The sequence below is a fragment of the Mya arenaria genome, chromosome 11 (genome assembly GCF_026914265.1).
Source record: "Mya arenaria isolate MELC-2E11 chromosome 11, ASM2691426v1".
Taxonomy (NCBI): Eukaryota; Metazoa; Mollusca; class Bivalvia; order Myida; family Myidae; genus Mya; species Mya arenaria.
This window is the reverse complement of record NC_069132.1, coordinates 36,275,147-36,301,709: the sequence shown is the minus strand read 5'-3', so window position 1 is coordinate 36,301,709 and position 26,563 is coordinate 36,275,147. Positions and strand designations below refer to the sequence as shown.

The following is a 26,563-nucleotide window of genomic DNA, read 5'->3' as shown; positions in this document are numbered from 1 at the left end:
CATCAAGAGACATAACTCTTGTGAGAAAAAATGAAATGTCAAATATATTGTAGGCGCTAAATTTCAAATCATGAAGTCTGAAGTTTCATCAGTGTAGATGCAATGCTTTCTGATTTTCTATTACTTATTAAAGGGCTGTTACTCTTTAAGACGAATTGAATTGTCACAAAATTTGCATGTGCACCATTTTCCATGATGACCAACATTCATACAAAGTTTTAAGTGTTTTTGAAATATTTTCGATGCTACACACTATAAGTATCTTCCATGGCCGAGAGTGTAAGATAGGTTCATTCCGATCCGAGCGTAGCGTGTTTAGCGGAAACGAGGTTTACCGAGTTTCCGCAAAACACCCTGCGCGAGGGTCGGGATGAACCTATCTTACACGAGCGGCAATGGTAGATGCTTTTTCTCCCACCTCATTTAAACAAAATTAAGTAAAAATGTATTTTTTTCTGGAACTCTTTTGTACTTAGTGAAAATAATTGCGAATGGATATGCGATAGCACGTGGTTGTCATGGATATGCGCGGAGTGATCCAGTAAATGTTAATAGTCAAATCGGTCTTTTTAAATAGTTCTAAGGAGAATGAAGCATTATTTCTTGAATGGTGCGTGAAAACTGTTTTATGGTGACATTTGAAGCGAGAAATAATTTATTAGCGTTCTAAATATTACCATAAGACAAGATTTCCTTGATGCTACTGACGACAGTCTTCAACAAGGGAGGTAATTACAATGTGGTGACCATTAAAAAGGAGTTCCATACGGGCATTTTATCTTCGCCCGTGGGCAAGATAAGAATATCTAGCATGGTTAAATTATTGGATCTACTTATCTGAGGTGGGAGAAAACCCATTTTTTAGACCAATCTTTACTAGGACAAGGGCCATTACTCTTATGAGCCCAAGTGAAATGTGACAAAAATTGGCAGGTGCACAACAGCCCATGCGGACCAACATACCAATGAGGTTTCATGAGGGTATGTTTAATTTTTTCTGAGAGAAGACTTTTTATTCCATTGTTCATGAAGACCATGACCATAAGTTAACTCTTGTTAGGCTAAGACAATGAATGGTGACAAAAGTTGAAGTTGCAAAACAGCCCATGCTGACTTTTTCAAGTTTCATGTGTGTAGGTTCAATACTTCTTGTGGTACATGTGACAGAATTTAAATCAGACCATTTATATGAAGTCACAGGCCATTTCTCTTGTTTGCCAGAGTGGAATGTGAAAAAAATGGCAGGTGCACTATTTCCCATGCTGAACAACATACCTACAAAGTTTCATGTGAGTAGATGCAATACTTTTGGAGCAACTCCTACATAGACCCGTGATATATCTATCTGGGAGAATAAATATAGATCTTGCATATCCAGACCCACAATACTTTCTAAACACAAGCAGTATTACTTCATCCAAAGGTGTGGTATAATGACCTTTTTTCAGGTTAATAACAGTTACATACTATAGTTCCCCATTACAGGCTCTACAGCTCTTATGAAATTTATTTTAACTTTGATTTCATCATTTAATGCATACCTCTATTGTGTACAGCCATATGCAGTGGTGTTTCCCCTGATTTAGTGTTAACTGCATTCACGTTTGCCCCGGACTTGATCAGCGCTCGGACCAGAGAGACATCTCCAATGCTTCAAAACATGTATAAAAGTAAATATACGAAATACAAGGGCTTTTTGTCTATTTTAGAAACATAACGCATGTCCATAAAATAAATGTTTTAAATCAAATGTATGCAAGATAAAATAGGACTTGGAAAAAAACACAATTACTTTTAACTTTCGAAGTTAAGCAAAAATTAGGCCATTTATTCAGCTGAAAATAAAATAAAAGACTCACTCTGCTGCCTTGTGAAGTGGGGTAATATGTCCATGAATTTCATTGCCGAATGTTACATTCACATTGGCTCCGGCTTTGATCTAAAGGTAATGTATATATACACAATATTATACTACGTTAGCTCATGTAATCAGTATAATACTGCTTATATCTGTTTTATTTTTTTAAAGGGTTTGTGTTCATATCTACGGCAAAATTGGCCTTTTTCATATCAGAAAAGTCCCGGCCCGTTCCCATAGCTGGGAAACAACACCTAGTAGCCTTATTTCAAAAACTTGAAAAGCATATGGATATTGTAAAACAAATAACCCGTCTGAAACAGTATGAGAATCGCCAAGTTTATTGACGGGCATAAAACAGAAATTTTAATGCAATTATTGGCATTTAAAACAAGTTTTTATATCAATATCTGGATACTCAAGACATTGCCAACACACAGGTTTTAATGCAACAATTCAAATGATGCCAATGACTTCTTCCAAACTTGTCATCTGAAGAAAAAAGAGCTTATAAAACATAAAGTTTATTCTAGAACACCAGTTGACGTGTAAAGTAAAATAAATCAGATTATTGATCAACCAATGTAACATCGTAAGAAGCATCCATACCAGTAGGTGGACTGCCTTGACGTTCTTGTCCTCAACAGCATCAATGATAGGTGTCTTATTGTGGAGGTTTCTACACTCCGTCTTAGGGGAGTGTTCACACAGCAGCTGGAGACCGGCACACTCCAGGCCTTCAAGAACCTCATGACCCACATGCAGTAGCATGTGAAGAGCTGAACACTTGCCTGGAATGTAAAACATTCAATGGTTAGTTTTAGGTCGGTCCCTACATTCAGTGACAGGAGAGTTTTCATCACACACCAGCTGGAGACTGGCACCTTCAAGAACCTCGTTACCCACGTACAGTAGCATGTTAAGGGTGGAACACTTGCCTGGAATATAAGACATACAATGGTTATTGTTTTGTATTGATAGGAAGAGTTCACACACCAACTGGAGACCAGCACAATCCAGGCCTGCAAGTACCTCTTGACCCAGCATATTCAGAACCCAACATGTGCCAGGAAAATACCCAGTTGAATAGAAATGTAGAAAACGCTTGTCAAAACAAGTAAAAGCCCTCGAGCTGGCAATGTTAAAATGGCCAAGCAACAAAAAGAATGTGTGGTAACAACATGTACAAATGTATTTCCTTCCTTATTCAAACCTCCACTTTCAAAAGAATGAAATTTAAAAAACCCCATCAACTTCAGCTTTATGTACAATTCCTTCCTACATATAAATCAAAACCAGACTCCATTTTTCCCCCAAGGATAAGAAACAACAAAACACAACATTTATCTCAATCTACATTAATAGCCAAACACCCACCATCCTTCGTGTATCTGGCTGCCTCGCTCTCCGGGGGGTTTCCAGGGAACACGATTTCCTTTACTGTTTCTGACACATCAGCTGCTGTCAGCTCAATCAGCGCCTTGATGAAGTTTCGCCCATTCTCGCTGCATTTTTTCACGGCATCATGCGCCATCTTTCCTTTCTGAAAGTATGCAAGTGATAAATGAAGATGACTTTAATCTTGTCAAACAAACAACAGGAAAGAGCCTATCTGAAATGTAGATAGCAAAAACACTTGCTAAAAATAGAATAATATTATGTTAAATGGGTGATCTGTGGGTTTTATTCTGAGCAGCTTGCATGAAGCTCATTTAGCATAAAACCTAAGGTCGGGTATGATGTTTCTTTACTCAAGCAATGGGAAGTGATACAATCAAAAAGATATACAGAATCAGTGTGTGTATACCACCTGATTGTGTCATAAATGCTACGTCAGAAGGCAATATTTTGCTTCGAATGAAGACTTTAATTTAAACAAAGGTAACTTTACTATTTCTTCGCTATTATAAACAAAACATAGCGCAGTCTATATCATGTATACAGCCTCACTCAGTCTTTGAAAAAGATATACAAAATCAGTGCGTGTATACCACATAATAAATTGTGTCATAAATGCTACGTCAGAAGGCAATATTTTGCTTCAAATGAAGACTTTAATTTAACAAACATAACTTTACTATGTCTTCACCATTTAAACAATACATAGCGCAGTCTATATCCCTTACTAAGCCCTGCTTAGTCTGAAGCAAGAGTTTAATCAAGAGTTTAGTTTCTTAAAACACTTCGACAAACCTTTTCACAAAACCACCGCCTGATCGAGCACTGTAAAACATTATTTTTGGAAACAGGTTTGTAAAAGTGTTTGAGGAAACTACTTTCCTTATCAAACTCCAGTAATAAAACGAAGGTGGTGCTCTTTTAGTGGCATAGACTGCCCTTTGTTTCATTTAAAATGGTGAAAAAAAAGAAAACTTATCTTATTAAGTATTCATTTCAAGCAAAATGTTGCCTTCCAGCGTAGCATTTCTGATGCAATTTATCATGTGGTATACGCACACTGTATATATAACTCACAACTTGTTGAGTCTGCGGCCTTGGAACATATATCAATACAAGAATCTCACCTTGAAACCCCTGTAGACCTTGCAAGCCAGAAGAAGTGGCATGTAACCCTCATGGTCTAGTTCAGTGGCCATGATTTGCCAGATGTCTTCCTGCGACGCAACTGACACCATCTTTTCCAGAGCTGGTGGCTGCTCATCCACGTCCATACCATTCACAGTCTCTGCAAGATGTAAATGTAGTATGAACAAGCTGAATGTTCCAGTATCATTCTCAATGACTCCGGCTCACAAATAAGCTAGTTCTTTGATAGCTACATTAACCAGTATGTTAAATTTAAATGCTTGATGAAAGTTAGATAGGCATGGCTCTATTTGTGAGTAGGACATATAAGGCCAATAAAAATAAACAGTTTGGTTAGGGTTACATCTTTTTACAGAAACTGGTAGGGTAGGTAAGCTAACAACATTAGTGTCACCATTGGAGAATGATGTTAAAGATACATTCTGTATAAAGCTTTTTAAGGTTTTTAACTAAATTCTAAAACACCACAGTAAAAAAAAATAAAAAAAAATAAAAATACCAACTGACTATAAAAACGCTAGGGTCGGCACATACTTCTTAGGTTTGGTTGGGTAAACCGAACCAAATGTATTTTTTTATTAGTCTTAAGAGTTTTATGTAACTAAGCTACAACCTGAATCAAAGTTTAATCAAGGAATTAGCCATATCTTGTTCAAAATTGAATAAGTTAATTAATATAAAAAGAGCAGTAAAGCTTCACCTACAGAAAGTCCATGTGTCATAGGATTTGGTTAATAAGAGCCCATTAGCAAACAGCAACAAATCCCAAGATAATATAAATACTTTCTGAAGTTATTCATGTGTATATACAGTGATGAAGCGCAGACAACTTTCTGTGAAAAATCTAAACATACCATTACCTCCTCCATCCCCTGAGCCATTTTGTTTAGGGCCATCCTTCTGTGCAGGGGGTGTACCCTCTCCAGAACCTTTCTCCCTCTTTCCAGGTCCCCCGGGTTCCCCGTCCACCTCCATCTTTTCTGGTTTCTGGTCTTCCCCGTTGTCCCCATTTTCCACAACCATCTTCTCCTTGCGATCATCTTTATCCTCCTTCACTGCATCCTTCCGCGGGGGTTTCACAGTGATTGGTTTCTGGATATAAACATTTAATCAGTTTCAACGCTTTACAAAGCTTGTTTGTGCATTTAAAGTTTTGCAGACTTAAAAAAATCAAGCATTATCTTATCTTTGTCTTAACATTAATGTCAGAAATGTTTTGCAAATACTAAAAGTTTTGGAAAAAATGTTCTCAATACCTAAATAATTCAATGGTGCAAAGGGAAAAGTAAAGTTTAAAGAAGCTCTAAGTAATATGGTTGACGCTACATTTTTGCAACATGCAACCTTATCATTTGATAGCAAGAAAAGACTGGCTACACTAACTAGGGGAAAAAAGAAACTATGCCGTATTCCAAATTTTCCTAAAATAATGTGAAGCCTTTTATTGATAACATGACATTTTCCTCAACTGTTGACAACATAAATGTAACTGTGATACAGAGAGGTTCTTCCGTCCAAGCTTGTTACAATTTTCCAAATGAAGTCATCTTTAAAACTTGCTATTTCTGAGGTTATTTCAGAACTGGTATATTTTTGCATGAACAGTTTCTTTTCTGGCTAGTATCTCAGTAGTGCTTTTCAAACAGAATGCAAGTATATGACCAAAACAAGAGAACATACCTGTTCTACCAGTATTTTCAGTATGGGAGCCAGGTGGGCGTCCATACAGAGATTGACCATGTGATGAAGAATTGTGCGTCCGTCGTCCGTCTTATGAGATGTCACGATGCCACCTCTCTCTACCAGCAATTTCACCAGACCAACATTCAGCTGCAAAAAAATATGTCATTTTCCTTATGTCAACACATTGCATCACTTTTCACTATGTTGCTTGTTAAATTTATCATCTCATACCTGAAAATTGCAACAATAAAGTTCATAAAGATTTGAAAGTTCGTGAAAATGTTAGATAATTGATAATATTTTATGAGAAGACCTACATACCTGTTCAATGGCAAGCATAAGGGCTGTTTTTCCGTCCTCAGCCACCAGTGTCGGGTCACAGCCTGCATCTAGTAGAAGAGTGGCTAGACGGACTGTCAAATCCACCTTCGTCTCATCCAATTCTTTACTCTACAGTGGTAGAAGAAAATGTTTTCAACATAATGATAAGTGATAAACAGTTTAACAAAGCATATATACATAAAGAAAGTTGAGTTTAATAACATAAGCTATGTGATAATTGTTTATTCTAATGTCAAGAACAAGTGCCACACAGTAAACAATGAAAAATATCCATGTATAAACATGATGTATCCACTTACTTTTGAATTTATCATGATTAAATGACAATAGTAAATGATTGTACAAGAATGCTTAGGAGCAAAGATCAACATTTGTCCATTGATTTTCAGCTAAAAAGGGTAATAGTTTTGAGCCTTGCTATATATGTGCGTATTGTCTCTAGCAACATGTCTTCTGAGTGTCATTCGAATAACATGAACATATTTTTATTTATGGCCTGTCAGACATAGAAAACATCAGTCTCTGACTAAATTTCTTGCACCCCGTAAATATTTTGTCTATATATAAAAGTATATCTTACATCGTCAGCTTCATCCCTGTTCCAATAGCTGAGCTGAGGTTTGGGTTTGAGGACTTCACTTTTGGCCAGGTGATGAAGCTGAAACACAGAGAAATACATGTTCAGAAAGTTCAAGGGTCTAAAGTGACAAATAATTACTGGTAAACTAACATTATAATGGAGAATGTGTTAATGTGTTCTTTCATCTGACTTTATAGTAAAACCAAGTTTGCAGGTTTGCCTCTCATTTAGATAAATTTTCAAGATCTTATTAGTATCCATTTAAAAAACTGTCAATGATGTCCATACATACTGTAGGGTTTTAGATAAAGAGTTATGTAAGGTTAAACAAAAGTTGACATTCTGAAGCATTTCATTCAAAGAAGGCTGAAGGTACCTGATCTTTCATCAGGGCAAAAAGAGTGCAACCAAAAAAGGACAAGGTGCATCACCCTTCAGCCGTCATGAAAGTCAAGGTACCCTTCAGCCTTCATAGAGTACTGCTTCTTAAGATTGTCCAAAAAATTTTTTGTCCCTGATACCAAAAGAGTCATATATGCCATTTATGCCAATGGGCCATTTTTTTTTTTTACTTCTAAGGGAATGGGAATGGTTATTGGCCCTTTAATAGGGGAATGATAGCATTTTATCAGGACGTAAATTTAGCTGAAGTTTGGCCCCTAAGAAGGTCCGAAAAAAAAAACACACTGTCAGCAGTCATAAACATTGGAACAAGAAAGCCTGTACTACTCACTGAGTCCATGTTGTTGACGTCGGTGATGGTTGGGTTAGCTCCCTTAGACAACAGATGTTTTACTTGATCATAGAGACCGGGCTCAAGGGCACTGGACACTGCTACACTGGTCAATGTCATACCTGGGCATAAAACAGAGGCATAGGATGTTGCGGCACTAAGCATGTCTTTAAAATCCTATATATATATAAAAAAATAATTTTACTCTCTTACTCCCAAATAAGATTTACCACAATTAATATAATTGTTTTAGCATACTTTAATGATGAATAAATGTCCAAAACAATGGTTTTTATGAAGGATATCAAGTTTAATTTGAAAGAAAGGTGCAGAAAACACTGTAAGTCTACCATATGAGTTGATAGTAAATCTTTTACTACTCACCAATAATTTAATATTTTTGTGTTTTCAGCTTTTAAAAAAACAGTTACAATATTGTTATCAGTTATTAATATTTTCCATAAATGTTTTATTTACTAAGTAGTTAAAGGTTTATCACTCAAAATTTATGTTTGTAATACATGAGTATGCATTGATTTTGAATAAAGTGTCACTTTATAAGGGATTTTTTTTTGCCTGGACTGGGGCAAAATATATACTTTTTCATGAGGGGAGTTGGGCAAAAAATGGTCGAAAAAGAATGCTCTATCACTAACTAAATAAATCCCCGCAAATGTTACCTGGGCACAGGAATGGTTTAATGTTGCGTTTTGAAGTTAAAAAAATGAGCATGTGCATTATAAAATGAGTGTAGGTGTTATACTTTTAACACAATATTTTTTTGGACAAATTTTTACTTAAGTCAGGGACCATAACTCTCTTAAGACTGAGCAAAATGTCAAACAAATCGCAGGCACAACTGCCCATGTTGGCCATCATTCTTATAAAGTTTTGTGAATGTAGGTGCAATATTTTTTTACATGACACAACATAACGTAATGCAATGTGACTCATATACCCCCCAGATATATTGGAGTGTAACTATCAAAGAAGTCAGACTCTAAAATTAACACTGCCACAGATTCACTATTTTCTTCCAATTTCCCTAAATATCATGACTACGGTCCCTGTGCATGTTTGATTTTGTTATTTTGTCTAGAAATCAATTTTGATTTCTCACCAGCATCATCCTTGAAGTTGATGTCCACTCCAGACTGTTTCAAGAGGTAGTCCACAATTCCCACATGGCCTTTCAGGAACGCAATGCTGATCGGGGTCGTCTGAAAAGAGAATTTTGGTGGGGTTTACATGTCGCTTTTGCAAGAAGAATATCCAGCAGCAAGTCCATTTTCTTTCTTCAGTAGCTCAGATATGTATACGAAATCATAAAATAAGATTTCATACGAACGAGACAAATCATATCATCACAGCAAACATATTCAAATTAAGGTGGTAATTAGGAGTATTCTATACTGCTCCATTACACCAAGATAGGTAAACACAAATCCTTAGACTTCAGACGTGACATCAACATCATCACTGGAATACATTAAGTGATTAACAACAAAATTCTAATCTTTTTTTGATTGATATTCAAATTAAGTATAACTCGGTGCCAATACAGAAAGTAAGACAGACATGACAATATCATCACTAAGCTACATCTTGTATTTAACTGAAGTCAATGAAATATTGCATGAGTTCTTACTAAGACATCCCATTAAGCACCTTACATGTTTATGTTTTAGGCTATCATGGTGTTGTTTTAAGGCCATATCTGTGAGAAGAAAACAAGAGCACCGTTGAATGAATGCCAATGAGGCGAGCGACTGCTTTTTTTAGATGAAAATACGGCACATCTCAAAAATCACCAAAGCCAGAAGAATGAGCCTTCATGTATATATGCATATTGTCTAAGGCAAGGATTATACCAAGTTTCTTTCAAAAATCTTAACGCCGCTGATAACAACAATAATGCTAAGACTATTACAATGCCTTGGTTTTTTTTCTTTAAAAAACAGGGGAACTAAAATGCAAACATTACTAGAGACCAACATTTTACAAGCCTTGGATTTGAGTACGCCTTTTATTCTAACCAATTTCAGGACAACTTACCTGCCAGTCAGAGGCCTTGCCGAGGTCTGCCCCAGCCTGGTGTAGCAGCTTCAAACAAAAGATCCAGCCATAGGCTGCCGCATAGTGGGCAACAGAGTTCCCTGAAAGGTAAACATGTCAAGAGTTAAAGACTTATCCCCTGTGATTGAGAAAAGAGCTTCTAGGTTGAATGATCTTTCAGGGTCATGATGAATACACCCAAATGCTATCTGGACACAGGAATGATTGTCCAATTGTGGAATTCATGTGTGAAATAGTACAAAAATGACAGGCGCACCAAAGCTCAGGCTAACCAACATTTGTATTAATTTCATTAGAGTATGTACAAATTTTTTGGAATAACTTGCAACAAAGTTTTTCAACCATTTTTTACTAATTTAAGGGCCAGAACCCTTGTTAGACTGAGAACTAGAAATGTGTCCATAGGACACGGATGCCCCCACTTCGATTTTTTGTCACAGAAAATAAGCCATAATGATTATTCAGGATAATCTGCACATATAGGATAAGTTGAGTTGAGTTGGGTTTTACGGCATCGCAAGACTGTATAGGTTATATGGCGCCATTCAGGCAGGAAAAAACTTGTTGGATCCACATTGGACACATACTTTTCAAGAATTAGATTGGAAACATATATTTTTGAAGTATTTTTGGCAAAAAAGGGCCATAACTCCTAAATGACTAAAGCGATTTCCATGACTATCGAACTTGATCAAGATATTATGGTCACAAACATGTGTTTAAAGTTTGGTGAGGATTGGACAAACAGTTTTCAAGAATTAGATTGGAAACATATATTTTTGAAGTATTTTTGGCAAAAAAGGGCCGTAACTCCTAAATGACTAAAGCGATTTCCATGACTATCGAACTTGATCAAGATATTATGGTCACAAACATGTGTTTAAAGTTTGGTGAGGATTGGACAAACGGTTTTCAAGAATTAGATCGGAAACAATCTTCGGGACGTACGTACGTACAGACAGACAGACGTACGTACGGACAAGGGCAACCCTATATGCCGCCACTTTGTGGGGGCATAAAAATGTGAAAGAATCACAGGATCTGAACTATCTCAGCTAAATAACATTCATTAAGTTTCATGAATGTAGATGGAATACTGTTGGTGCTACATGGAACACATGATTTTTCAGACAATATTTTAATTAGTCAAGGGCCATAATTCATGTAATAATGAGAGAAATGTGACAGAAATTGCAGGCTGCCACTGCCCATGATCAACACCATTACTATAAAATTTGATGTGTGTAGGCAAAATACTTTTGGAGATACATACAAAATATTTTTCTGGGGCACAATGGGACAGACGCAACTTCTATATAGCCCCTTAATATATCAATCAATGTTGTTGAAAAACAATCATGTTACTCAAACATGGCTTAACTTAATTTTGGAAATTTGGAAAACATATTGCCATTGATTATGGTTAAAACTTGGACTTTCAAGCACCAGAATTTCTGAACTCTCAAGTACATTTACGATGAACTGCTTATAGATCAAAAGAACTCTAAAACATTCTATTTGCCAGGAAACTGATTAACTATATTTTTACCTTAATTTTTCTTGAAGCAATATATAAGTTTTGTATATCTAACATTTTTCTCTTCGAATGTTATGAAAAGATTCTTATCTTTACCTGAGGAGTCACAGCGGTTAGGGTTTGCCCCGAGGTGCAGCAAAAATGAGGCTACGTGGGTGTTACCGTTCATCACTGCGTGTATCAGCGCTGACCTCTTTAACTTGTCTGTTAAAAGTAATATATTGTAGAGATAAAATGCAACAAAAAGCAAAGAGTGGCAATTTTAGATTGTCAGAAAACCTAACTTAATGTGATGTACAAAGTTAAAGAATGATCCATAAGCCTGGTGATTTCATTGACCTTTTATGTAATATTTGAATAAAACTTCTGAATGAAACAGTAGCGAAAACACCAGTAATTGTTGGCAGTCTGTTTAATTCTTGCTGGATTTCTAGTAAAACGCCGAAAGTCAAAATTAAACACCAAGGCTCTTACCAACTTGGTCGATGTATGCTCCATTTTGACCTAGTATTCTACAGATCTCGAGATCCCCGTGACTGGCTGCTACCATGAGACATGTCACCCTGTTTTTCCCTGCAGAGAGCGGCTTGTTTACGTCCACCTGGTGCTTGATAAGGATCTTCAACACATCCTGTATGGAAACAATTTTACATTCACTGATTCTCAGTGTGTGCACGTACATGTAAAGGTACACATGTACATGTATTTCATTCCTTATATGTGTATGACAACACACAAAGAAAATGTTTATAAAAACAACCATTCTTTTTATTTACTTCTACATGTGAATTAAAAATTAAGCCTGGCACAATCTTCAATCTATTGCACATCATTTATTTTAAATGCAATCCTTAAAACCTGAATACAATAATTTCAATGCAGTGTTCTCAAGATGTCTTCAAATGAAGATTCCATGCTCACAAAATCATGACCTTAACACAAGGCAGGTCACGTGCTTTCTTTAAAATAAATATTTGACCCCACACCCTCTAACTGACATTGTCATTATGTCAAATTACATTACGTCTGTATGTCATATGGGTGTTACTTACTGCTTGGCTGTAATGTACAGCCATATGTACGGGACAGAAGGAGCTCCGACATGGTCGATCCACACCTCCAGGGCCCCACTTGGTTGAAAATACATCTCCCTGCTTTTGGGACGCTAAAGACAAAACAAAAAAGTCAGATATTACATAACAAATATTTAAAAATATTCAGAAGCCATAAATAGATGTGCCTTCCCCTCTGAAATGTATTTGAAATCACCCAGTTATCCTGAAAAGTTTATTCCCAAAGATTTGAACACTGACTTTCTCCATACAAATAGAAGGCCAAAAAGTAAAAAAGAAAAGAAAAAAAAGAGAGATTTAATGTGTTAATATAAGACAACTACCAGTATATGCAAGATTCTTTACCTGGGGTGTTTATATATATACAATGTGTCTATGATATAAAAGATAATTGCTTGTAACAGTGTAAGATTACAATATCTTTCACCGCGAATGAGCACCAAAAGCTATGTATCACAAGTACCATAGCCACAAGTGAAATATTTACATGTGGTGTTCACATATATTTAATAGTGTGGTCTTACACTGAAACATTTTTTTTTCTTTTTATAATAAATGACAGTTAATTGTAATTAATTGTGTCCCAGTCCTGTGCATGCTGAAGTCTGATTTGGAAGTGAGAGCAAGCTTAAGTTTCAAAACAGTGACTACTATCAAATTGTTTTTTCACAAATAAAGAGTGCAATATAATTTTATTTCACTGAAAAATCTCTATAAATCACCAGAAAGCATAAAATAAAAACATCATACATGTAATATACACATTAACAAACAGTTATTCACATGTAATTATTAAACTTGACTGCCATGTTAAAGTTTCCACCAGTAATTATGTTCTCCTCATTTAACCCTTTTGCACCAAATTAAAAGTACATACTGTACTATTTTATGTCACAACAACGCAACATTGGCGGTCTCTAAATTAAAAACAAACAAAAATAAAAAAACTTTAAAACATGAGCTTGGGTGGCAACTCCAGCTGTCGTATTTTTGCAACTTAATCGTTAAACCAATGTCACATTGCGTTTTACTCACCAGCCTTAGCTCTTCTGAGGAGAATGTCCACATTTCTAGGTCTTCCAGCATAGCAGGCGTAGTGTAGCGGGGTCATACCCTGGTTGTCTACCTCAAGAGGGCTTGCTCCTCTGTGAGAAATCAATAGTAATTGTTGATCAGCATGCTTAGTAGAAGGAACTTGAATGCATTTAATTTCAACATTTTGACACTTACATTGAATCAAAAACTACAAATGTGGAATATCCATTTTTTATTATTTTATTTCATTTCAAACACACCTTTCTAGTAGAAACTCAAGCGGCCCGACACCCTCACAGACGGCTGCAAAATGTATTGGGCGTCGGTGGTCCCGGTCCTCGAGGTTCATATTAGGCTCCACAGCCAGAAGACGCTTCAGGTATGCTACATTTGGGTTGATGGCTGCACAGTGCAGTGGTGTGATCTGAATATGTACAATGATTGGAATGAAGGGCTAGAAAAAAGCTGAGAAACCATGGACTGGTAAATTATTTTTCTGGCTTGTTTTATATCTGCGATTGTTACAAAAAAATAGCGGTTTGTTTAATATAGTGTAAAAGTTTGGGTTTTTGATCGAAAATACTTTAATATCAATGATATTTTGTGTGTACATGTAAGTTAAAGTGACACTCGTATTTAAAATCAAAACATACAGATGTATAACAAACATAAAATTTGAGTGATCTACCTTTAATTACTTCCCAAATAATGCATTTATGGAAAACAGAAAATCCTGACAACAAGATTGTAACCGTGTATTTATTAGCTAAAAACGCACAAATATAAAATGATTGGTGAGTGCTAAAAGATTTACAGTGATCAACTTCCGTCTTATAAGATAGAAATACCGTATTTATTGCAACTTCTTTCCGATTAAACACGGTATCCTTCATAAAAACCATTGTTTTTGATATTAATTTTATTCAACATTTTCTTTAAATTAAAACAATTGCATTAATTTTGCTACATCTTTTTTGGGAGTAAGAGTGCATCTTTAATAGTACAAAACTGAATAATATTGTATGACTTTTTTTCAGCACTTGTCCTTTCGGGCAAGTAATTAAAAAAAAACACTTGCCCAAAAACAATTTTACTTGCTCAAAATAACCAATTCATGCCTTAATAAACGAAAGCCGTGACTAATGTTCACTCAGGATTTGTAAATTGTGGCTGAAGAAATTATGAAAACAGAGGGATCTAAATTTCCGAAAAATGCACTTGCCCATTCGGGCAACCACCTGGGAATTTTGACTTGTCTGAACCAGTATATACTTGTCTCAGGCTTCGGGCAACCCAGTTGAGAGACGAACCATTTCTTCTTAAGAGCACACATGACCAAAAAACATTATACATACCGACTTGTTATCATATGGTTTCTTTTTCACAGATGCAGCCAAGATACTGGATCGCAGCTCCTCTTTGTCAAACAGCAAGACCTTAAAATGTTCAAATTATGGCTTTTATACAATTATCAACATAATTATTGATTTTGAAAGATACTTAACCTGCATACTATAGGCATTCAAATTCTAAATACACATTGTTTAATAAAACAGCCAGTCAAATGTGTAGACATCAAACCAGGATTCAATACTTAAGGGTGTCCGAGACTCCAAAATTTAGGCTAAGATTCCTTCATTTGGAGTTCCTTCGACTCAAAATACTTGTGAAGGAATACTGCAAAAATCAATGTTTTCAAACTTCTTCAATTTATAGTGCCTTGAATAAACTTAATTAGAATATTTGGCATTTCTGCATGACTTTTCTCCTGGACTGGTGATCACTTGAACTATTTAAGTATGTATGCTAGTAGTCCAATTGACTCCTACGCAAAATCAGTTGTGTTTGCACTGCTTAATCCACTCACAAAGCAAGTCAAAGCATGTTTATGTCAAAGCCTATAATACCATTCACTGAAAAGAACACACTCAAGTAGGATTTATATGCAACATACACAATAAAATTATAAACTATCAGAATTAAAGGAACGGTGCTTCTTAAAAATCTTCCAAGAAAAAGAGACATAAAATAATAATTATATTCTTAAAATGGTCTCATATGAAAAAGACATCCACCATCATCTTACATCTGCATGAATATGCCATATGAAACGTTTGAACATTAAAGTGCAGATGCTATATGAATCATTTGAACATTAAAGTGCAGATGCCATATGAAGCATTTGAACATTAAAGTGCAGATGCCATATGAAGCATTTGAACATTAAAGTGCAGATGCCATATGAAGCATTTGAACATTTAAGTGCAGATGCCATATAAAATATTTGAACATTAAAGTGCAGATGCCATATGAAACATTTGAACATTAAAGTGCAGATGCCATATGAAACATTTGAACATTAAAGTGCAGATGCCATATGAAATATTTGAACCTTCAGACTCCACCCATTTTGAACAGCCCCATTGCATATCATACCCCGATAAAATGCAACATGTCGAATTTTAATCCTTAATTAAAGTGCAGATGCCAAATGAAACATTTGAACATTAAATTGCAGATGCCAAATGAAACATTTGAACATTAAAATGTTATCCAATATATGAGGAAATTATTTCAGCCACGTATTGTTTTTGCAGTTACTTTATTCTGCTAGTATATATTCTTGTTTGCTGCTTATAAAAAAAAAGGGATTGGCCACAACACTGATTCAGCCTAGCTCATCAGAGTATTAATAATTTACACATCCACCCCTACCACACAAGGTACTTACGTCTTTGTGCAGGTAACCAAATCCTGAACTGGACTCTTTCATCGCCTGTTCTACAAGATGTCCTGCTAATTTCCGGTTCCCACTCAACACTGCCTGGTATACGTTAGACACTGCATGGCTTATCTGTGAAACAAGAAACGGTGTTTTAGCATGATGAGCAAAAAATTAAGTTTAATTGTATTTTATTGTATATAATATACACACGTGATATAAATCAATTCAACAAACAATATTATTCTACTATTGGTATGGGCTACAAGTTATAACAACATTAGAAAATGGCTCTCCCCGCGAGCAAAAGACTGGTCATGACCATTCTTTATTAAGTTCATGTAAGCATACTTAGGGGGAAATTCTATCAACAGAATTCCAATGGCTGATCATTCACATTTCTTGAATATTGATTATTCACATTTCTTGAATATTGATTAACATGGTTATCGTTCAGAAAAAGCGGGGTACAAACTCTGTGAAAAGTCATTGAGCCAGAACATGCTGATACGATGCACATCTCATCTCCTCTTGTAAGTCAAGCTTCCCAGAGTTTCATTGAAATCAAGTCAGTGGTTGCTGAGAGTATTTCAGACAAACAATTGGACAAAATATGGACAGTCACATGGGTGAAGTGGCTACTGTATGCTCCCCTGATATGGGGAAGCACAATAATCAACCAGTCGCCAGTTGTCAATCGAACAATTGATCTAGGATTATTTTATAAATTAATGAAAGCATATGGTTGCACTGTCCAATTGATTAACTGAAAAACCATGTTGATTAACTGAAAAACCAAGTTGAAGTTATTGTCAATTGTTTTCATAAGGCTTGTAGCTGTACGGATCAAAGCATGTCGGTACATATAATGCGTTGTTGGTAATAAGCCTTGCCAGCCAAAAGCACATAGGGCCCAACAACCATAAAGGCCTGGCGGAAACACTGTTCATATATCATAAGATTTGCAACAAAACCATAACACAAACTTACCAGATCACCGGTGGAGTCCTTGTTTGCATGTACAAGCTCGGTGAAGCACTCCTGGTCAATACCCAGCTTCAAAGCATCCTCAACATAGTCGGTCAGTTCATGATCACACTGACCATCCACTATGTCCTATCAAACAGCATGGTAAATACAAATTAGATCATAACTTACATTTTCAGCCAATGAAATCGCATATAAGCCTCCACGCTTAATCTTTAAGAATTGTAGTTATAAAAATTAACAGAAATAGTGTCAACATTTGGTTTCCCATATGCTACAATCAGGTTCCAATCCCTAACATTAAGAACATACAAGGTAAATGTAGAGATTTAGCCGGGTTTATTTAAGAAGACAGGGTGCTGCAGAGAAGGGACATGGTGCTAAGGGTGAAAAAAGCACATTATATCGGGCTGTGAAGAACTTAAACATGAATTTGCCAGAAAAAGTAAGTTTTTATTTTTAAGTAATACTAGGTTTCCATTGCCAATTATGTAAGGTGTGTATGAATTTATCATAATTTTTGTATTATTTCGAAACAAAAGAAATATTTCATTAATTAAAGAAGTTAATTCTATAAATACAGAATGGTGTCCATTCTGTAAGTCATTAACTATTAAAACAAGTGCCAAGTAATGTGTGATCCATTGTATCACACAGTGAACAATTAACAGCAAGTAATTTAAAGGAATGTAATAAAATTCAAGTTCAAATCCAAGTGCACATTACTCTTGAATCGACTTGCTGAAACTGCCGAAAAATATGTTATCCACCAAATGATGATCATGTATACCAAGCTTTGAAAGAATCTGTCAAAAATGTAAAAGTAGTTCCCTCCACAATCCTTCTGGTAAAAGACCAACAAACTGCAAGGTGAGTCCAATGAACCTCCATTCAGGAATTTTCTTGCTTGGGTATCAAAACAGGTATGTATCATAGGAGGTTGCAATTAAATAGGATTCATTCATTATATACTATTAAACTAATAGCCACGAATGACCACTAACCTTCACGAAGGCATCATTGCCTTCCCTGCTGCCGCGAGATTGGGATATTTTTCGAATGGCACGCACACCCAGAGACATCGGGTTATATCTAGAGATGAAAATTTACAATGGAATCATGTAAATGACAGACAAACAACATTGATTAAGGTTGACAATAATTGACAATATGAAAATGTCTGCATTGCAATCTAAAAGTTTGTTTACTATCAAAAGAAACTATTGAGTTCATTTTTTATACTGGTTTAAGTTCAATTAACACCAATGTATGGCAAAATAAAGAAATAATGACACAAAGTTAAAATTTAAGACAAAGATAGAATATTCTTTATTGAAGTGGTCCGGAGAAGTTAAGTCAGAGTCCTCACCTCCCTGTGTCGGCTTTAGAGATCAAGACGGACTGCATTGAGCCCTTCTTCTTGCGCTCATTGAATGTGCTGAAATCTTTCACCAACAGTCGGATGGCTTCTTTATTCTTCTGCTCTATAGCATAATGCAGGGCGTTTCTCTTGATGTCCACTGATCGGAAATCACTCAACTGTAAAAGAGTCATTCAAGTACATTACATGGTAAATAAGGATTGAACGATGAGGTATTATTGAAAATAGACAATATTTTGCTATCATTATCTTATCAACACAAAAAATAGCAGAATAAGTAGAGCATCAATGAACAAAAATGTAGAGATTTTCATCATGATACTTTCAATTGTTAAGTATTGAGCAAATGTAGGCACAACCAACATCATCATCATCGTCATCATCACCATCATCATCATCACATCACCACCACAACCATCGATACATATATGGTATAGTATTATTGTACACTCACATCATACACATTCACATGATCCTCCATTAGGCTCTGTAACAGCTTCATGTCATTGAGAAGTACAGCTCGGATAGCCAGCTTTCCCTGAACAAACTTGGACATAAACTCCACCTTCTCCCTACAAAGAAGTAATTTAATTAAAACAGATCCATATACACCATATGCAACATTTAATAAGCTTTTACACTTAAAAAGCTTTATAGCCATACATGACCATGAACAATACAAAACAGAATTCAGTGTAAAGAGGGTAAAGGTGGAAATAAAATCAGGATTTTTCATTTTGACAACAAAAAATTTGCAATAGTATACATGTTTATAGAAGAAGTAAATGCTGCGGACTCATATTCACACTGGTCTGACCTAGCTTTTGACCAGAAATGACGCATATTCAAACTTGTCTTAAATATCATGCTGAGTGATTGCATTTCTTGAAGAGTGGATAAAGACAGGTTTATGAATGCAATTTTTCAGTGATTTGACCCTGTGACCTAGTTTTTCACCTGACATGACACATATTAACACTTGTCCTAAAAACAAGAAGAGAAATATCCTGATTGAGTGTTGGGGAGATTGGATGAACACTGATGAATTTGTGAAAGGAATGAGAATTTCAAACACAAACTTTTGTCTCAATATTTGACCTAGTGTTTGACCTGAGATGACCTACATTCACAAAGATAAAAACTGTTGCAAGAATTCCATCGAAAAGACAACAACTTAGTTATGCAAAATTGTTGAAAGCACCCTAACATTTTCACAAATCCAGAAAAATAACGCTAAAACTTAAAGTAAAAAGGAAACATGGCCTCTTTTCTAAATATTTCACGATTTTAGCTTTGTTTTCTCAAGCTACTCAGCTTCTGATCACTAAAATATTTAAAGATGCACTCTTACTCCCAAATAAGATTTACCACAATTAATACTATTGTTTTCATATTCCAAGTGATTGATAAATGTCAAAAATAATTGTTCTTATGAAGGATACCAAAATTAATTAATTATTAAGTATTTAAAGGTTTATCAGTCAAAATTGATGTTTGTTATTGTTATACATGTGTATGTATTGATTTTGAATAAGAGTGTCACTTTAAATACTGCAGCCCTTAAGAGCAGAGGGACCCTCCTATCAATGATTTTATTGTATTATATGATTACCATTTCAAACTGGTAAATCCATTAATCAATAGTATCTATTTCAAAACAAAGTTTTATTTGTTACATAAGACAAACCTAGTTTAAAATGGCAAACAACACTTCCAATTCAATAAGCAATCTTTAGGCATTCTTTCACTAATGTTCTTGATCTGACAACATATGGCCATACACTTGTTGCTAAGACAGCACAATTTTGTGTTAAAAACTTACTTTGTCTCGAAGAATGGCTCCTTCTCAAGCACCTTTATTTTGGTATTCGGTTTGAGGTCTTTGTCTGGGCCTTTTTTCTTCTCGGGTTTCACTTTATTCTCTTTTACCGGTGTTTTCTTTCCCTTCTCTGGCTTAGATTTAGATCCCTTTCCTAGAAACAAAGCAACACGCTTGTGGATTTCATTTAATCGAGTGGTAGGTGCAGTAATTTACCTATTCCCCCACTATCAGCTAGGTACAGAAAAAGCTACAGTCAAATTATGCAAATAGTTTAATAATACCACCAAGAAGAACACTCATACCTTTAGCTGATGCCGGGGTCTTTTTTGATTTGGGTGTACTTTTCGGCTTCTTTGGGGTCTCCTCTTCTTCCCATTCTGTAAATGAAAAACATTAAATCAAAAGTCTTTACAGTAACACTGTCAGAACATTTTATAGCCAGTTATATATTTTTTCTCTCACTGCAAAAATAAATTGAGGTTATTGTTGGAGGGATGAAACAAACAGATGGCACAAAACTTAAGTTCTAGATGCAATAGTTTGAATACAATGGGGAACAACGCAATAACTTCTTTTTTTTTAAATCCTCATTCATCCTTTCTCATTATCCCTTAAATCTCAAATTCCTCCTTTCCTTCACTTTCTCATCCACATTCATCCTTTCTTATTATCCCTAAAACCTCACCTTCCTCCTCACTCTCTTCCTCATCCTCCTCCATGACCTCATCCTCAGACTCGGAGCCCGACATTCCCGGTATGATGATATCATCCACAGGCTCTCCGCGTTCTTTGAGTAGGGCCTTCCGTAGAATCTCCTCTACCCTAGTCTGCTCCTTGATAGGTAGCCTGAAAAACACAGCACATGAGATTCTTAAGCAACACTTATTCTAGGCCACCAATTTCTCAAAAGTTATTCAGCATTACAAGCTTAAGTTGTTTATTTCATGAAGCCAAATTTCTCACTAAATCTTGATTTTACCTCATAAAAATAAGAAATTATCCTGTTTTAAGGGCCTTAAGATGTTTCGATAAATTAGGATCAGATGTCAATGACCTTTGGTTCAAAATCAAAGTTTTAAGTGTCAAAATTGAGATAGTAATGAGCTTGATGAAATTTGTTTAAAAGCATATAAGGTTGTTCTTGTAAAACTTTGCCATGTAATATTTATTTTTAACAATTGTGAAATTTTACAAGGTATTATTTATATGTACCAAAATATCATCAGTGAGAAACAGTAACACAAGTATACCCTCTATATTCAGAACTATTATTTATACTGTATTAATCTGATTGTAAAGCAATTTTAACAAGACTTAAATACATAGCCTAACATAAGAAACACCAAAATCTCCATACTTGTAAGTGTCCTTCTCAACTCGATCCATCTTCACATTGGTAAGTATGCAGTCTGCATCAGTTGTATCCACAAAGTCAAGTTTGTACACATCTGGGGGCTGATCAAGGTCCAGCCACTGGATCTTAAACTTCCGTGTGTTGGTGAACACATTTTGTATCGTCTTACACAGGTAAAATGTGCCTGCAATAGAAAAAGAATTCTCTTTTACATATTTATATAACAGACAAATGTAACTACAATGCAAACAAAGAAATTTTATCTTTCCCATTTCCAGTGTTCAAATTATATTTTGCCCAATGGGGTGTTTTTCAAATCTGCAGAACATTTTGGTAACTCAGCAGTATATTAATCAGGTAAATTGGTAAATTTAACAGGAGCATGGGTCAGTAGACAAAACATAATCTCAAACACTAAGCAGGATAACGGCTTATTAGCAAGCATAAATTTACCAAAATAAATGGTTATGTGACTGTGTCCCATTAAAAAAGTTATCTTGGTACACGTAAATACATATTAATCAATGGTTATGTGACTGTGTCCCATTAAAAAAGTTATCTTGGTACACGTAAATACATATTAATTACTTTAGCCAGGTCTTAAAAAGGACAGGGTGCTGCAAAAAAGGGATATGGTGCTAAGGGAGAAAAGGGCACAATGAATTGGGTCAAGGACATAAAATTTTTATCTGACAGTCTAGAGCATGTCATGATATGAAAGCAGAAGGGTGCCCATGCTGGTCTCCATGAGGGCAGAGGGGTCCAGCACCTTTCCATAACTCTATACTCTATACACTAATAAAACAGACAGAAACAGCAGTCATCAAAATCAGGTTTTTGGATTAACAAACTTTATTCTTACACCTTAGCTTGGCTTTTATATAGCCCTACTATAAAAAATCCAGAATCAAAGCAAGCATGAATACTACCCCTGTTCTCTAAACAATAAATATGAGCAGCCACACATAAATGAGCCAACTATCCCCTACCTTCCTCCCCCCTCACTCCGAGGAAACTTCCCTTCTTGTGCAACATTTCAAGAGTTTCCTTCTGTTTGGAGGTCGATGGCATTGGGATCAGCTCATCGGCTGGAGACTGGAACTTCTGAACGGGCACACGCTGCCTCTTCAGTGGCGTCCGCGGCTCAACTTCACCACGACTCTTTCTCTGTGAAAAAACGTAACAATATAATCCTTATAAAGCTTTTGAAAATTTATTTCATTTTTTTTTTAATTAATCAAAATTAATACAGAAACACTTTTATGGCACTATATACTTAAAATAATACTACAAGAACATAACTGTGAGGTTTGACCTATGCATCAGCTAGATAAGAAATGGCGATCAAAATAGATGTTCAGACATTACCGACATCTGGAGGCTACTTGTGCAATGTTGCAATTGAAATTGAAATTGAAGCCTTGCTGTAAAATTAATTTGTATACATACCCCATAACATGCGATTTTTATTCAAAAACAGACATTATCTGATGGCAAAATTCTTAAGAATTCCAAACTTTCATTTTTACCAAGCAGAATGTATGTTTATAGAGATTTAAGTTAATGTTGATGACCTATATTCACACTGGTTCAACTAAGGTTTTGACCTAAGATAATCCATATTAACTGGTACTAAATATCATGTTGAATAAATATTCTGACGGTTCTATGATGGTGCATTAACACTGTTGAATAAATGAAAAGAATTATAAACTTTAACAAAAAAGTGTATAACTACTTGACCTAGTGACCAAGTTTTAAACATGAGAGGCCCATATTTACACCTAAACATCATGCTAAGAAAAATTCTGAATAAATTTCTTAAAGACTAGATGAACAGTGGTGAAATTATTAAAGGAATAGGAAACCTAAATACAATGATGTGTCTTAATATTTGACCTACTGACAATTAAAACCAGAGATGACCTTTATTCACCACTTGTCTGAAAAAGCATGCTCACAAACTTCCTTACCAAGTTTCATGAAAATCGGATTAAAACTCTCTTATTTAACACACAGACAAAAATCTTAAATGCAATATTAATAAAAGATAAACAAACGCCCTCTTTTTGACGCCCTTAGCCTCTATGATCTTGTATTTTTCCATGAAAAATCTGGCTAAAAAATGAAGTACCTTGGCCGAGCCTGACTGTACATCCTCTGGTAGGTTAATCTGTTTCTCATGATCCTGGGACTTTGGGGTTCCCTTCTTCCCCTTCATCTTATCCATGATGTAGTGTGCAGAAAATCTACAAGAGCAAAAAGGATAGTTTAAACTTTATTTATTTTACAAGGAAAAGGACGAAAGTAATAATAACTTATGCTGAGTCACGGTCAATGTTGCGTGAGAATCAGGCCTTTTTCTGCCCATCTCACTGGTCAGATTATCTGACCCATTCCCATTGCCAAATATTTTTACCAAATTTCAAGAAAAAAAATCCCAGAATCTGCTGAAATTGCTGTCACGAAAAGCCTGCAATGACTCTCTACTAACACCGTGCCTGTTATTGCAGGCGCAAAGTTTAAGAGCCAGGACAATTCATTTGGAACATTATTTAATTAATAATTATAGATGCATTTATCTATTCAGCATTTTTGGTTGAAATTCAGGGTTAAATGCACTCATTTCATAGAGAAATGATGCCTAAAATGATGATTTTGTTGATGATTTTTATTCCAAATTTCATGACTAAAAAACACAAGTCTATATAGCAGGGTTGAAATAAAACTAGTTATTTACAAGATATGATAGGAATATTATCCAAGACAATCCATATAATAATGACACGGACATATAAACCATGAATTGGCAACTGCCCCAAATCGGTGAAACGATAAAATATCCTTATCGCGCGCTCTGCAAATATCGGAAAATTACGCCAAATCTCCGATCGGTGATTAACGGCTATTTTCGGTTATTTCCGCCAACTCTGCTAATAATGCCTTGTTCGCTATAGATTTAATCATAATTAATAACTGTGATTTTAATCAGATTCAATTGGACTATACTGAACTCAAATGAAAGTACCGCGCATTTGAGTCAATTTTAATTAATGTTTTCCTACATGTACATATTCGACCGATGTTGGACGTCTCGAAAATGACCACACGGTAAGATCACGGAATAAAATCCCGCTGCACGCGTGAGTTTGAAATTATCGCATTAACACAGATGAGAGTTGCCAATCCATGGTTTATAGGTCCATGATAATGACCATGTTTAAAAAAAGGTGTTTCTTAGACCTCAGTCCTGGTAAGAGAAGTGGGTTCAGAGATCTTTCCATCAGTACCTTGATAGATAGAGTAACAACCAGTAAGTAGAGTAAAAAAGATATGAAGTGAAAACATCCCAAACTCAGTCAAACATCCCCAGTATGAAAGCCAAAATGTCCACATATCTATTTCATTAATATTTCTAGTGCTATTTTTAATGTATCCTTTTCAGAATGCTATTGCAAGATTAAAATCATCAAATGCATGAATTAAAATTTCAAGTTAAACTGTAACTTGGAGGTATATCAACAGCTATGATAGGATATTTTGACCAATTTGAGAATGTTTTAACCAAAATAGGCACTATTTGATTTCGGGATGTTATGAGAATGTTTACAATTGCTGCTGTACAAGGCAAGGTATAGGTGTTCATCTACCTACATAGAGGCTTTGATACTTTAGAAGATTAGCTGTAGTTTCAGTACAATTTTTTTTTTTTTACCTATTTAGAAATGTTTAGGTTGGCCGTTTTGACATTGGAACTACTTGTATACGAAAAAACACTAAATTTTAAGCCTGTTCTTGAGACAGGGCTCAGAAATCAAACTTAAACAACAGATATCAGGTTGATCAAGGAGCCACTGAGAAAGTCTTGCTTAGACCCAGAATATAGATCCTTGTCTTGCAAGGCATGACAAATTACCGCAGCCATGGCAATACATGCATATAAAGAATGAGAAAGACAGACATAGTGAACAAGAAAACTGATACAAATTAATTTCGAGGTGTTGAAACATTTAATGGGTTTTAGTTTCTAACCTCTTTTAATGTATGTTCAATGTATTACAGAGTGGGTGGGGAAACAACAACAAATCGTGTTTACATTTTGATTCAAATGCAATCGATCAGAGAAATATGCATCATTGAAAATATCGTGGTCATAACTTAAGACTATATTACAGTTTTCTATTGCCAGAAGCCCATGAATCTTCGTCCGATCAATCTCAAATTAACGCAAAAATAACGAATGGCGGATTTATTTTTGCCGGCTAGCATTTGTCGCCATTATCCATCAGGCTTTGCCATTTATTGGAACAACAAATTTCAGCAATGTCAGTCCACATGCATCGTAGGAAAGAAATTTGAATACATTTCATTTTTTCTTTAACAATTAATCTAAATTAACATATGAATACAGAAATATGCATAGAAACTGTTCTTACATATCATATAAGTTCTCACAATTTGTAAAACAGAACAGCAAAATCAAGTCACGTGTTTAAATTTTTAAGTCCGCCAATTTCCGTTGAATTCCGTCAATTGGTTACATACTACCAATACCAACTCCTTCGCAGTGATCTCCCCCACCACAAACATGAAATTTCTTTGATATATCGTCTTATGTTTGTTTGCAAGTTCATTTAAATAAGATTTTATTTTAATATACATTTTTATTTCATGCTTTACAATGGGGCTTCGATGGACTCGGTTTAAAACAGTGAGGTAATCGAAATATAATTTCACTGTGTCTCTGTAACTGTCATCCTGTTTTACTGTTAAAAAACGAAAGGTTAACTCACACAATGATGGGAAGATGAAGAGAAATAATATGGTCACTTC

At 35.4% G+C, this 26,563-nt stretch overlaps 1 protein-coding gene across 3 annotated transcripts in view; it reads right to left on the bottom strand.

The window, feature by feature from the left end:
• LOC128208001 (poly [ADP-ribose] polymerase tankyrase-like) overlaps nt 1-26,239 on the bottom strand; it is a 49,775-nt gene extending 23,536 nt beyond the window's left edge. The window contains exons 1-30 of one of the 3 annotated variants that reach the window (XM_052911246.1): nt 26,167-26,239; nt 23,865-23,979; nt 22,720-22,897; nt 21,734-21,914; nt 21,062-21,222; nt 20,679-20,753; nt 20,377-20,527; nt 19,009-19,126; nt 18,543-18,712; nt 18,178-18,265; nt 17,177-17,302; nt 16,196-16,318; nt 14,820-14,900; nt 13,725-13,888; nt 13,465-13,574; nt 12,409-12,521; nt 11,831-11,987; nt 11,453-11,560; nt 9,799-9,899; nt 8,864-8,963; nt 7,744-7,865; nt 7,011-7,088; nt 6,410-6,538; nt 6,086-6,235; nt 5,260-5,497; nt 4,384-4,544; nt 3,236-3,401; nt 2,468-2,649; nt 1,860-1,939; nt 1,542-1,651 (exon numbers count right to left, since the gene is read on the bottom strand). In XM_052911246.1, coding sequence (XP_052767206.1) covers nt 1,542-1,651; nt 1,860-1,939; nt 2,468-2,649; nt 3,236-3,401; nt 4,384-4,544; nt 5,260-5,497; nt 6,086-6,235; nt 6,410-6,538; nt 7,011-7,088; nt 7,744-7,865; nt 8,864-8,963; nt 9,799-9,899; nt 11,453-11,560; nt 11,831-11,987; nt 12,409-12,521; nt 13,465-13,574; nt 13,725-13,888; nt 14,820-14,900; nt 16,196-16,318; nt 17,177-17,302; nt 18,178-18,265; nt 18,543-18,712; nt 19,009-19,126; nt 20,377-20,527; nt 20,679-20,753; nt 21,062-21,222; nt 21,734-21,914; nt 22,720-22,897; nt 23,865-23,960 — 3,817 coding nt within the window. In that variant the 5' untranslated portion in view covers nt 23,961-23,979; nt 26,167-26,239. Of the gene's footprint in view, nt 1-1,541; nt 1,652-1,859; nt 1,940-2,467; nt 2,650-3,235; nt 3,402-4,383; nt 4,545-5,259; nt 5,498-6,085; nt 6,236-6,409; nt 6,539-7,010; nt 7,089-7,743; nt 7,866-8,863; nt 8,964-9,798; nt 9,900-11,452; nt 11,561-11,830; nt 11,988-12,408; nt 12,522-13,464; nt 13,575-13,724; nt 13,889-14,819; nt 14,901-16,195; nt 16,319-17,176; nt 17,303-18,177; nt 18,266-18,542; nt 18,713-19,008; nt 19,127-20,376; nt 20,528-20,678; nt 20,754-21,061; nt 21,223-21,733; nt 21,915-22,719; nt 22,898-23,864; nt 23,980-25,903; nt 26,007-26,166 lie in introns of those variants that run through there. The other 2 variants (XM_052911248.1, XM_052911247.1) reach the window with 2 other exon arrangements.
• Between the last annotated feature and the right edge of the window lie 324 nt (nt 26,240-26,563).